The sequence below is a fragment of the Gopherus evgoodei genome, chromosome 2, assembly GCF_007399415.2.
Source record: "Gopherus evgoodei ecotype Sinaloan lineage chromosome 2, rGopEvg1_v1.p, whole genome shotgun sequence".
Taxonomy (NCBI): Eukaryota; Metazoa; Chordata; order Testudines; family Testudinidae; genus Gopherus; species Gopherus evgoodei.
Genome location: NC_044323.1, coordinates 204,718,558 through 204,732,814, shown reverse-complemented (window position 1 = coordinate 204,732,814; position 14,257 = coordinate 204,718,558). Strand labels below are relative to the sequence as shown.

Sequence of the window (14,257 nt, the reverse complement as noted above, 5' to 3'; positions counted from 1 at the left end):
ATCATAACCTGATTCATAGGAAAGAAAGACCAATCCCCAGCACCTGATGCCCTTAGCACCAGAATGAGGCAACTTCAATGCTGAATCAAAAATCAGAGTGACACTTCCTGTGTTATCAGTACTACTACCAGTAGCACCTGGGCTCCTAAAGCAAGGGCAACTCTAGGCATTTTGCCACCCCAAGCACAGCAGGCAGGCTGCCTTCAGCGGCTTGCCTGCAAGAGGTCCCCGGTCCCGCGAATTCAGCGGCAGCCTGCGGGAGGTCCGTTGAAGCTGGGGGACCAGCAGACCCTCCACAGGCATGCCATCGAAGGCAACCTGCCTGCCGCCCTCGTGGTGACCGGCAGAACGCCCCCCCACAGCTTGCCATCCTTGTCCTAAAGGCTTGCTCTCCAAGTACTGCCCAGGTTTGACCCTGCTTAGCTTTTGAGAGCTGAAAAGATCACAGCTAGGCTTGGAAGGATTAGGTTTTTTAATCAATAAACGTCAATTTCACCATACACACAAACCAACAGAAAATAGTTCCATCAATAATAACCGAAACTTAGACAGGCAAAGAAAGAAAAATACTGCCTCAGAACCCTGATTTTGATTAAAGGATGTTTACTTTGTATGTATTGCCATGTGATGTTGACAATTTGTGTTTTAACAGTTATAGCTTTAACTTTTTGAATCTAAATATTTACTGTAATTAAATAATTATTGTCTGACATGCCCAATTTGAGCCCCCCATATTTTCCCACAACTATGAAAATTTAAATATATAAAAATTTAAAAAAGCTTAAAAATAAACATTATCATCCATTGAAATTATAAAGATAAATAAAATTTGAATCCTGCCAAGCATAATCATAGCATGAAGTATTATGAATATTGAAAAAGTCAATGCTATAGAAAAATGGATAATTTGGCAACAGAGGATAAGTTGGGTGTGGATTATGTTATAAATATTGACTCATCTGCTGTAGCACCAAAGGAGAAACACATTTTAGTGGTTAGCAAATCATATTTACAGAAATGCCTAAAATCATAGGCTTAATCACATAAACCACATACATACCATAGATAACCTTTTCCTTTAGTTAAGGCTTTTTAATGTCATCCTTCGATGTACAAATATGATTATCCACAGAATAAGCACAACAAACAACTAAATACATAAACATCTAAAGGGGCAATCAGGTGCCTAAGTCCCCTTGTGAATCTAGCGCTAAGTCCAACATTAAGGTGGCACTGGCATTCACAGAACCACCACTCAAGCTGCCAGATGACCCCATAGGCACCTACATTTCTGTTGATGGGCACATGCAAAGCTGCCTAAGTCCTGATAGTGCCAAGCTGCTCAGTGGTTAAACCCCAGCAGGATCCACAAGCTAGGTGTTCCCTTGTCTTTCTCCCCAGCGAGGCCCAACCCTGCATGCATTCTCAGAGCACACCTACCCTGCACAGAGGACAGAGTGATGGTACCCATGCCCTTATGCCCAGTGGCCTGGTGGTTAGGTCACATACCCAGGGCAGATGAATCTGGAGTTCAAATCCCTCCACTACCCAATTCAGAGCAGAAACTTGAATGCAGCTCCCCCACCTACCACTGGGCTATAAGAAATCATTGTCGACTGGGTCTCTCTCTCAGTCTGTCCTGTTGAACCTGCTCCACTTGATATGAAATCCTTAAAAAGTTACCGAGCCAGACAGCAAGAGAGAGAGAATGGCTAGTGACTAGGACATTCATCTGGGAGGTGGGACTCCTGAGTTCAAATCTCTGTTCTGAATCAGGCAGAAGAGGTTTATTTTTTTTACCCCAGTCTCCTATATCTGGTGAGTGCTTTAAGCACTGGGCATGAGGGGGCACCAACAACAACTTTCCCTAATTTTTTCTTCAGAAGAGACTGATGTGATTTAGACATGTAACTCCACAAGAAGGGAGCTATGACCCAGGCAGAGAGAGGTGCCCCCCTCTAGACCAAAGTTAGGCACCTAAATCCCTGTAAAGGACAGGGCTTAGACCACACCTCTCTCCTCAGCATTCCCTATTAGCTAGCATAGGCAGCTCCACACTTACTATTCTGGCTTCTGTGCATCCATCTAAGGCACTACTCCTCCTGTGTTGTATTGAGAGCCTACGCGCCTAACTCAGGATTGTGAATTCCCCTAGGCAACAGAGCACCTAGAAGTTAGTGCACCTTACAGACCTGCCAACAGTCCTAGGTTTCATAGGAGTGTCCTGCTTTGACTCCTAGAGTCTTCCATCCTAGCTGAACATTTTCCAAAATTGGAGCCACCTGGGGGGGGAGGGGGCAGAAGGGGCAGTTTGCCCCTAGGCCCCCCATTTAAGTGGGCCCCCAAACTAAGTGGTATTTGGCTGTGCAACCTCATACACTAGGTTGCAACCCCTCAGGTTTGACCTATCCACCCCTTGGTCTCCATCTACAGAGGGGCGAACAGGCCAAACCTGAGTGACACTGCATCCTGCTTTACCCACGTGAAATGTTGGGAGCTACGCCCCTATGAATCTAGCCTGTAGACTACTAGTCTAGACTACTGCATGGTATGCCAGAGGTTACTTCCTTCTCAGTAAAAGGAAGAGAGCCAGGCATTTCAGTCTCACAAAGACTTGTTGTTACCATGAAGGAAGGCAGAGGAGAAATTGGAGCTCAAACATACACAACTCTCTGCCTGAAAAATGTTTTAATATCCAACATTTGTCATAAGGAAGGAGGGTATTCTTTGAAATCTCTCTCAGAGAAGATCCAAATAACTGATATTCTCTACTGATTTATTTTTTTTTAGCACTGCCAACACTTCTGGGGTATTTGCCTCCTTTTGCTATCATCTGCTATTCATCTGCTCCAACAAATGACCCAGCCTGGCTGCCCTATGAAATGATGATTTTAGTGCTGTAGCAGTTCAGAGTGTTGAACTCTATCCATCAGCTGGGTTTTTTTGTGTGACTTAGATAGTTGGAATTATAACAGACATTTTCAACAGTATATAGAAATGGACCCGAGCACAAGGGGTCTAACTACAGCTGTATTAATAGTACTTTAATGAAAATTAATAGTACTTTAATGAAGATTAATATTAATCTTCATCCACTCACCACAAGAAAACAGTGAATTATCTGTTTCCAAAATATGCAAAGCTCTGCCCTGTCACACTGTGCATTGCTTGCTCTGATACACAGATAATCAGAATACAATCTATATTTGCTGCTTGTAATTTAAATGCAGAGAACAAGAGTCCTGTGCATGACATGATCATAAGTAAAAGTGAAGTCTCTAAAGAACTACAGCCCACAATCTATTGTGGGAGTTTAGGTACTAAATGGGTCTGACTAATGTATTTATGACAGAGAGCTCAAGTATTGATAAACAAATGGATTTTTATAGTTCCATTCAATTCAGGTCACTCCTCCCCATTTTTATTTGGGTTGGAGTACAGTATGCAAAATAAATAGCCAAATTCAACCTCTGACAAATGTGAAAAGAGGAAAGAGAACAACAGAACTGCCTTGTGCCTAGATCATCATTAATGTTTTTAGCTTCCCCCTGATTTCATTCCCAGTTTAATCTCATGCATGGAGATATTCAACTTGCTTGCAAATTCCAAAGTTTTTCCTAAATCTTGTCAAGTGATTGACAAGATCTACTTGGCCTATTTAATCTTCTGAGACGGAAGTTGGGTATAGTTTATTAAATATTTAGGGATTAATAATTGTGGTGTGTGTAGCAATGTAAATGTAAGAGAGAGATAATGATTCTATCATTTGTGTGTTCTGCACCTTTAAATGAAAGGAATCTCCTGGCCTGTCTGCTGGGAGGCAATGTTGTGAGCAAATTCAAGACGACTGTTATATCACGACCACCACACTATGCTCCCTTGCATGGATATTTTGTTAGTTTTTCTCATGTTTGGATTTTCATTACTCTAAAATAAAAATAACACAGATTTAGAGCAATTTTGCTCTTTCCACAATGTTGGAGAAATATTGTTCCAGATAGGCTACAGAAATATACATTTCTTCCCATTACTAGCTTAATCCAAGGCCTGAACCTGCTCCCCTTGAAATCAATGACAAAACCCCCACTGATTTAACTGAAACAGGATTAGCCTCCTTGGTGTTGAAGCTTAAAACAAAACAAACAAAAAAAAACATGTTAGGGTCTCACATGCAGTTTGGCTGAAGTGGCTTCTCAGTGTTGTATCTTCCTTACGCTACTTAAGTTCCTAAATATTTTTTGTTGATCTGATTGATACATTTTTATGGGTGTGCTGGGAAAAAACCAAGAGTAAGTTTTTAAAAGTGTTATAAGAAGACTGTGTTAAAGAAGGGGTTACGTGGAAGGTATGCGTATACTGTCAAGCTGAGTTTTTATATTGGCATCCATCACCAGACTATGTGAGCACCTCCCAACAATAAAAAAAATGACAATTATGTCTCTCTTCTTTGCCATTCCTTGGTACATCAAAGATCATTTTATTGCCATTATGTGTCACTGTAAGGACAATAAAATGAATAGTTCTTTTCTTAATACCTTGGTAAACAAAAATCCAGGTGACTATGGAATAACCAGCAGTGCTATCATTTTCGCAATTTAAAGATCACTGTAGCTTTGAAATATTTTGTCATTATCTTCACAGCATGTCATCACTGACATCATCTTAACATCATAAACTATGATGCTATGAACAGTAATGCGTAAGAACGGTTTTGCCATCATCCTGACTTTTTAATATTACCTTCACAGGTTTGCATTATAAATAATTTTATCTTCAAAGAATAACATACCGTACCATCCAATTTTCAACAACTACTCTCATTGAAAGTAGTGGGAAGTACTGTTCATAAATCAATGTCATGACATGGCCCATTGTCTCCATAGACTTGCCTCAATCATATCAAAATTTTCTAGACTGTTGTTCTCCATACTTCCTTTAGGGTAATCCAAGGGGTAATAAATAGATGGTCTCATAAGAGATTGTTGTATTCTAAAGCACTTTTTAGCACAGACTATTAAATAATTTTAGCAACTACGGGAACAATATGAATAGCTCAATAGTGACTTGATCTATGTGGTTCCCTTAGCTTCATTTTGCTTTAATGACATTGGATAAAATTTGCAAGGCTGCCTAGGTGATTTAAGAACTTAAGTCTCATTTTCAGAGGTGACATATCCCATTGTCAATGTTCCTAAGTCATTTCTGAAAACAGGATTTAAACACTTTTGAAAGGTTACCCATGATGTTATTTTCAAATACTGAAGAAATCATCTTCAAAACATCATTATGAGGAGTCTCCATCATTACTTGAATGGAGAATGAGAATTTAACATGAATTATGTTCCACAATTTTGTTACATTAGAGCAGAAACTCTCAAAGTTCAGAGTTTTGGTTTGGATAAACAACCAAAAATGCCTAACTGAAAAAATCTGAACCTCTTGTGTCTACAAGAACTGACAGAATAATTTACAGTCATTCTTGCTTTTGGTCATGCCAATAATATCACAAAAACTGACATTCTAGCAGCTTTTCAGAGACTTACGCTTTTCATCCTGACCAGAACCCAAAAGTGTAAAATTATAATTTATCCAAAATAATTCAGCCACATCTAACATATTATTTGAGAGAGAGAAAGCGCGTGTGAGTGCAAGCAAATCCCACACCTAATCCCACAGAATTAGCTAAAACCAAAGAAAGCTGATCTCTCTAGGTAAATTCCTTTATCCCACAGGAAATCAGATTATTTTATTGTCTACAAAACTAATTAAGTGTGTGAAAAGTAAAGCAATTGGAAGCAGAAATAGCTAAAACTGTGGCTTACCTCACTCTGTATCAATGTTGTGGTTTTTAGACTTTGAGATGTTTTAGACAAATTAATTAGCATGAGGTTAATTTCATAATTAGGCTCTTAAAAATTCTGCGGTCCTGCTGCAGAGAGAGAGATGGAAAGAGAGAGAGAAACACTACATTCTGCATATAACAAATTAACTTGTAATATAAAACAAAACAACTGTTTTATGCTGATTCCAAGATAGTTGGCAGGATTAAGCAATTACGGATTTTCAATGCCGATGCCACGGTTTCTCATTTTCTTTTTCCTGATTATTTTTAAACACTAGTGTCATAAACAGATAGGGTTAATGTCTCTTTTACCTGTAAAGGGTTAACAAACAGGGAACCAAACACCTGACCAGGGGACCAATCAGAAGACAAGATACTTTCAAATCTCAGTGGAGGGAAGCCTGTTTGTGTTTTTGGGGTTTGGCTTTGTTCTCTCTGGGTCCTGGAAGGGACTAGACGGGCAACCAGTTTTCTTGCCAATCTCCCTGCTACAGTCTCTTATAGTGAGTATTTTAGTAAGAAAGGCGGTTATAGTCTTTTGATTGTTTCTGTATTTGCAAACGTGTAGTTTGCTGGAAGTATTTTAAATTGTATTTCTGCTGGAGGAGGCTTTTTTTCCAGTTTCTAGAAGCTGAGAGACCCTGTAATATTCCATCTTGAATTTACAGTGATTTTCTTTTATTAAAAGTTTTGCTTTTAAGACCTGTCTGATTTTTCCCCTTGTTGAGGCTCAAGGGAATTGAGTCTGTACTTAACAGGGAGGGAGGGGAGAAGGGGGAATCTCTTTGTTTTACATTCACGGAGCTTGAATCTGTTTTGCCTCTGGGTGAGGGAGAAAGGGGAAGGGGGGAGGGACATTCCTCCCTGTTTTAAGATTCAAGGAGTTTGAATCACGGTAATCTTCCAGGGTAACCCAGGGAGGGAAATCCTAGGAAAGGCACAGGTGAGGGAAAGAGAGTTTACTTTCCTTGTGTTAAGATCCAGGGGGTCTGGTCTTGGGGGTCCCCAGGGAAGGTTTTTGGGGGACCAAAGTGTATCAGGCACTGGAATTCCTGATTGGTGGCAGCTTATCAGATCTAAGCAGGTAATTAAGCTTAGAGGAATTCATGCTGGTACCCCAACTTTTGGACTCTAAGGTTCAGATTGGGGAAAGATACTATGACAACTAGTAAATTATACAATAAAGTATTATATGAATGGTCTCTTACTATAAAATATTGCATTTAAATGTAAGGAACGTTTGAAATCCTTTGGATTACAATGAGTTACCTTGTATTCAAGTCACTCGTGCCATACTATACGCAAGTGTTGCAACACTTCACAGGCCAAAGCAATATTATGGAAAATTAGTAGTGACAAACAGATACAGCTGCATCAGAGGTTTCACTGTCCAAAAATATCTTTCATTTTCATCTTTGAGATTCTTGTCTTTAATAGATACTTATTAGATACAAAATTCTCAAGACAAACAAATGAAAAACACTGTTATATACAAATCACCAACCCTTTAAAAAACAAACAACAACAAACCAACAAGAAAAACCACAGTTTATTCTTTTCCCCTGAACATGTTTGGATTTACGTGCACAGTGCAACACACTGGTTTTGGCATTGCTGTCCTTGCCCCCAAAATATTAATTACACTAATACATAATACTATTTAATACATGGAAGATACTCAAACATTGCAGCAGTGTATATACATTTTAAAAAAGTAAAGTTAGAGAACACTAATTTTTCAACTTAATATACAAATGTTTACTTTTAAATATATAAACACTAACAAGTTGATGTAGCTGTTATGTTATTTCCTCAATCTATTTAGATTACATGTATCACTGTCAAAAATTCAATCAGATAAGCAAGTTTCACACTACTCTGCTATAGTGAAAAAAAAATCAATAAATCCAGCTTATCTAACCATGCAACAGTTAAATATTTATTAAGAGAACAAACTATTTTCCTCCTTTATGCGTAACTGTGGTACAAGTACTGCTTAGATGGGGCTAGGAGGCACAGTGAGTCACAGCACACTAGCCCTCCAACTGCAGACGCATGGGTTAAAAAGTCTGTTTTAAAACACACAAGCAAGCATCACTTTGGCATTAGAACTCTAATTGTCCATTGTCCATAAACCACCATAGGCTTCCTCATGGTTGGGGATAGATGGTGACCTTTGCTCATAAACAAGTGAGTACTAGAATAGCAGAAGTGTGGTGACATGACGTTGAGCTGTACAGGCAGATTCTCACTTTTATGAGAAATGCATTCTCACTTAATAAACATTAAAACATGCACATAACATAACAGATCTAGTTAATATATCCAGCTGGTATCCTATTTAATGTACTTCCTCATCTCCAACTGAGCAAGATCACTGGATCCAAAAAACGGGATCTAAAGCTTTCCATTACCTGAAATCCAAAAATCATGCCTTACATTTTTATTTGGACATTTTCCCCTTGCAGTTGAATGAGATATCTAACTATTAAAACTTCTCATAACAGTGTCAATTCACATCTGTTGAGATACTGCTACGATAGTAAGGTACCTCTACATTACAAGCTACCAAAAATCATGATGGCAAAATGATTCAGAGACAAATCTATTCAGAACACACAATGCAAAGAGGATAGCAAAAAGAGACCAACACAAGTAAGCACTTCACAGAAAGACAATGCCATCATTTCAATGCTAGGGTTAATGTTACAGTGTCAGAATGGCTGTTCTGTGCTTATATGAAGTCTCCATTACTACATCAGTTTATTCCTCTCCTCCACACTTTAAGTATAACTTCTCTGCAAGTTCCTCTTTTACGTGCCAAGGATCACTTATATATACCACACATAAGTGAGGCCACCTCCCAGTCTTAAAGATATCCTCAAAAGACTATCGTATCAGTCTGAGATATGTGGACATACACATTTCTAACCAGGGCACCCGAGAGCGGGTTCAGGCCCCGGTGAAAAAAAATTTTTGGAACCCCCAGCAAGGGCAAACCGGCTAAGCAGGGCCAATGAATCCAGGGAAGCCGGGCCCCCTTCCAGACCATCAGGCCCCAATAATTTGCACCAGCTTCCCCACCTCTCGTCGGCCCCGTTTCTAAGATTATCTACAGCTAATATATAGAAGGGAAATGTGTTCATATTTCACTGAGGTCTTGGAGGTCATCTTGACTAAGCAGGAAGATCTCAAAGACCGGGTTGGCCCTTGAGCAGCTGTGGCCCTCTGTGAACACTGAAACAGAAGATTATGTCGCTGACTCTCCAGCACCATGTGCCATCTGTAAACATGTACACCTATGCAAAAGGAATGAATGTCAAAACCAGTTTGAACAAGGAGGAGTCCTTGTGGCACCTTAGAAATTAACAAATAGTCTCTAATATACCACAAGGACTCCTCCTAGTTTTTGCTGATGCTGACTAACACAGCTAAACCTCTGAAACATAAAACCAGTTTGGTTACATCTTACACCCACTTTTCATTGGTATGAAGGACATACCAGTGAAAGAGCTCCTTCACTGTGGGAGGCAGTGGAGACCCAGGTCCTGGGGGTGGAGGAACTGGAGGCCTAGGACTCCCCTCCTCATAGATTAGATGAAGCCCAGTTGTGGTGATTTAGCTGATACTGTGGTGAGTAATAAAAATAGTGCACTTCGTGGCAGAATTTGAAACCTTCACCATTAGTCAGAGGAAGGGCATGGGAGGGGATCCTTTATTCTTCTGAAGAGAGTGCTTTGCTTCCGGTGCATTTAAGACCACTTTTCCTAGATACAAAGTAAAATCATAAAACCCACTCCCAACAGTAGATAGCTCTGTGCGATCCCCCTGTGGGCAAGAAGCAGGGAAAGCGGCCTGATGTTTCGTTTACGAGGCTTCGGGAGGATCAGACGCTGGAACTCATCCACTAACCTTGAGAATCTCAGATCGCTGTTTGGACTCTTGCTGACCCAATACTTGGGATTGGCTCCGCTGAGCAACCAGAACAATTAGCGGGAAGTCTGAGGAGTTCCACATTATCGGGATTCACTAAGTCCGGGGGGAGGCAGGGAGGGCTGCAGGGACCCCATGACGGAAGAAGTCTGGGGCTGCACCTGCTCGGCTAAGCTTCCTGCATCGCCCCCTGCCCGACTCACTGCTCCCTGTCGGAGCACAGGCCGCTCCCACGTGCGGGGCCCATCACTGCAGCGGGAAACCAAAAGGGGATGCGGGGGGCGTAGTCCTGGCGGGGTCAAGCTGCTGCCCTCCGGCGAGCCCCACTCGCTCCCTGCCGGGCCGGGGGGGTGCTGACTCCGAGCAGAGCCGCGGCTACCCGGCTGAGAGGGGTGTTAACTCGTTGCACCTGTTTAACCCATTCACCTCGGAGGACTAGACCCTCCTGGGAGACACCGAGAGCTCGGCCCCTTAGTCCCCGGGGAGAGGCGGGGCGTTGTCAGCTGCGGGCACCGGGGAGCCCCTCCCGCCACTGGGACACAAGCCGGGAGCGCTCGAGAGGCAACTGAGTCCAGCGCAACAGCTGCTCCCGCGCGCGCCGCTTGGGCAGCAGCGACCCCCCGGGAGCCCTCGGCCGCGCGCTCGCGCCTGCTGCAGGCAGGGAAGCTGCCGCGAGGTTTCGTCTGCTGCGCTAAAGCGGGGGGCAGCTGCCTCTTCTCCTCGGGGTCGTGTTGGGGAGTTTCCTCTCTCACCTCCCGCCCTGCAGCGTGGTTGTCTTTGGACCCTTTGTCAGAGGCTGTAAGGGGAGCTGCCCTGTAGCGGTGCTGGAGGTTTGCCTGGGGTAGGGTAATTGTGTTTTTCTAACGGTCCGTCTCTGTCCCTCCGCCCCCTTTGGAAACAGAGCCGATGCGCTTAGGAAGGCAGAAAGCGGTCTGAGTACTACGGCATCTCTCCGAACTATGAATTTGCAACGATTTACCCCCATCCTCAGTTACTGGTTCTGGTAAAACACCTCCTTATCGGACACTCCAGAGTTACGGTACTACGCAAAACGTCTCAGTTCCCCCTCACCTGTATCCATTAAAGACCTCCTCCTAGTGCCCTACTCAGATGTCCCCATGCCTGATGATCGCAAAAAAGGTAAAACAAGCGACTGCCTCTCACATCCACACTGAACTTAAGGAAACAAGCTGTTCGCGTCCTGCTGTTAGACATAATTCTTCAAAAGGCAGCGGAGTGCCGAAACTGGATGTGTAACTGCAGAGCTCCGGGCTGTGTAGAATGCTACATTACCTTTGAAACGTGTTCTACTCATACCCTAAAGGGATTTATCCCAACCTATATACATCTCTCCGTGTTGTGGGCGAAATACAGTAAAATATTAAGAGACCATTGATAATTCTTAAGTGCATTTTTGGTATAAATACCACAAAAGTCCTGGTGACGCTTTAGTCCCGCTATAGTTTTGGTAGTTTAAATAAAATTTATCGCATGCATTTAGGCAATGGATGGTAAGTTAATTGATGAAGGCTAATTCAAGACACCATTTCCGAGATTTGTCTCATTCATTAACTCGTCCTTGGTTTGTCATCTTAAATCTCTTTCTCTTTCGGTAGAACGAAAAAGCTAACCTCAATCTATCTAAAACGTAATCGTGAATTTATTCAAAGTTTTATTTGCAAATTAAGAGGAGGACACGGATTAATACCAACCCATCCACCAATAGCTGTTCATTATAGTTCTAAATCTCAAAATAATGCATTTTTAGGTAGCTGCCTGTTAGTAAAATGATTTAATAATTAAACTCTCAGAAAATAGTAAACAAATTAGTCATCTACCTGTATCTCAAACATCAATTCTTATTTTAAATCTAAAAATTTACTTTTTTCAAAGGATGCTGAGTTCAACAAAAAGGAAAACATAAAATGCCCAGAACGAGAAAATATCATCTTATTAATATTTCTTGCACCGTCTGTTAGGAGGCGGAAGGAAAGTAGAGATTTTTATACACTAGACTTTTCGAGTAAAATGATACAAGGTTATGTAAAGAGCTGTGCAAATCGAAGAGTACTGCACAGTATTTCACTTAACCAATTCAGTGCCAGTGATACAACCACGATTGTTATCCTCGCATATTGCATGAAATCAAATACACGTGGGGTACCTTGAGTTAGTTGTAAACTGGCTCTAGACTATCCACTAGGAAAATGTAAATTAGGTGTCAATGAGCTGCAAACATGAAAGTTTGTGGGGAAACAAAGTAATTCCAGAATCAACAACATTCAAAAAAAGGCAGAGGGGATTTCTGAAGCCCATTCATAGAGCATCTTAAGAAAAAAGAAGAGGTAATACACCGATTGCTGCATCTCTAGAACAACGATTGCTAAAGAAACATGATTTCATTTTAAAGGTAAGGCGTTCAGAAAGGTAAAACAGTTTTACAATGATATGGAGAAACCTTTGGAGTAGCTGCGGATAAGAACAACAATTTAAAATTAACGCCTTCTCCTCCAGCCTCTGCCCCCACACACACACACGCAAAGCAAAATTCACGTACCAGCTACGAGACATATTGGAAGTAGCAATCTGAAGATCAATCCACACACCACTTCTGTTGCCATTGCTTGAAGATCTGATTAGTTCGAGTCTTGATTAAATAAACGAGAACAATATTTGCTTGTTGTTACGATAGGTACCACTTCATAACTTTTAGGTCCACCCTTGCACAGCGCTAATGCAGTTTAGCATTGTCTTTCACCGGATTTTCTCGCCGTGCTGCAGATTTCTCACAAGTCCCTTAACATCTTTGGAAGAGCCCATTAAATCCCGAAGCAGCTGGATTTCTGGTGACTTCAGTTGCAAGACGCACGGTTTCTTAGAGGAGATTTTTTTTCTTCTTCTTACTGGAGAACCATTTTGTTGTGTCCCACATCAAGAAAGGAGAACCAGAATTTTAAAATTAAATCGCACTCGACCGGTTCTGTCATACACCAAAGGCTTTGGTCTCTCTCGTTCGCTCTGTTTATATATCCGAGGAGCGGTGTGAGTCACGATTCACAGATTCCCAGGCACACTGAGGACTCCAGCCACTTTCTTCCAGCTTCTGGCCCGTAGGACCCAGCTTGTGGTACACTGAGCAAAATCATCCCAAGATGCTAGGTTGCTAGCATTTTGCATCCTTCGAAAATGGCTTGCATGCTCTCCTCCGCTGGCGCGGCAGCCAGAGCGCTGTAGGTAGGCAAAGGGGGAAGCAGACCGCCTCTCCCGTCCTGCCGCGCCTGTTGTCTGCCTAGCTGCCCCTCACCGACGCTCAGACACAGCTGCAGCGCTGCTCTTTGCCCACACTTCTCCACCTCAATGAAAACTTTGCGAGGCCCCGCCCCTGCGGGGATCAGGCCGGCGGAGCAGGAGAGGTTTGCTCCAATAGGAACAGGCGTGTGGGGCAGGTCTCGCTCAGACACAGAGCTCGACTTAGACTAGAGGCATAGCAAAGGCAGCTAGCTGCTGGCGTGCCGGCCGCAAGCCAGGGATCCAGAGCCTGCTTACTCTGCGCCGCCGATCTCCTCTCTCCACCTCCCCCTGCTCACGTCACCTGTGCTCGCTTCCCCGTCAGTGGTATTTTGAAGACACCTTAGATGTGTGGCTCTCGGCTTGATTAATCATACAAGTCCCAGCCACACAACCACAGGAGGCTCCAGCGGGAAGGTCTGCGCTCCAAGGGGCATTTTAAAAACTAATGACAAGTTTGTCACGGGCAACAGTAGTTTGGTTTATTTATCCTGGGGACTACCGTGCATTCTTTACTCAAGCAAAAGCCGTATAGACTGCAGCAGGAGTTATTCTTGAGTTAGAAAGGCAAGATGGTGTTCTCAAGGAATACATATAAATTTATAACATTACTAATCTAAAGGGACACTGGGATACAAATATACATAAATGCTGGAACTAGCGGTGCGGGGGGGGGTGCTGAACACCCCTTAGCTTGAAGTGGTTTTCCATTATACATGGGGTCTACAGTTTGGTTCAATGGCTCTCAGCACCCCCACTATATAAATTGTTCCAGCATTTCAGCAAATGTATGAGATTTCTTTACCTATAATTAACACTGTCCCATCACCTTTGGTTGAAAAACAAATAATTTTTAAAAATCCAATATTCTTTTCACTGGGTTGCTTGTTTACTTTTTGTATTTCTCTGAAACTGGGTACTCAAGCATCACTTTCACATGTAGGGTTCCTGCACTAAGACCATGCTTTCAGGCCATTCAAACAAACAAAAAAACTATTTCCACTGGAATTTATTTAAAATTTGTGGAAGCATTTTTACTGACCACAAATATGAAAAAAGCTTATTTTACTAATCTTAATTTGGGGGAAAATTTGATCACATTGTGTCTCTTGGTGTTGTGTAACTCACAATGGCTTCATTTTTTTACAGTTGTAATTATATATACTAATAAAATGTAAGGAAGGAGGGAAGGAA

General features: G+C 42.1%; 1 protein-coding gene across 1 annotated transcript in view; it reads right to left on the bottom strand.

The window, feature by feature from the left end:
* Positions 1-12,779, bottom strand: part of PIEZO2 (piezo type mechanosensitive ion channel component 2) — a 496,400-nt gene extending 483,621 nt beyond the window's left edge. Inside the window, exon 1 of the mRNA XM_030549442.1 lies at positions 12,333-12,779. Within this exon, the coding sequence (XP_030405302.1) occupies positions 12,333-12,396 (64 nt within the window). The 5' untranslated portion in view covers positions 12,397-12,779. The remainder of the gene's footprint in view (positions 1-12,332) is intronic.
* Between the last annotated feature and the right edge of the window lie 1,478 nt (positions 12,780-14,257).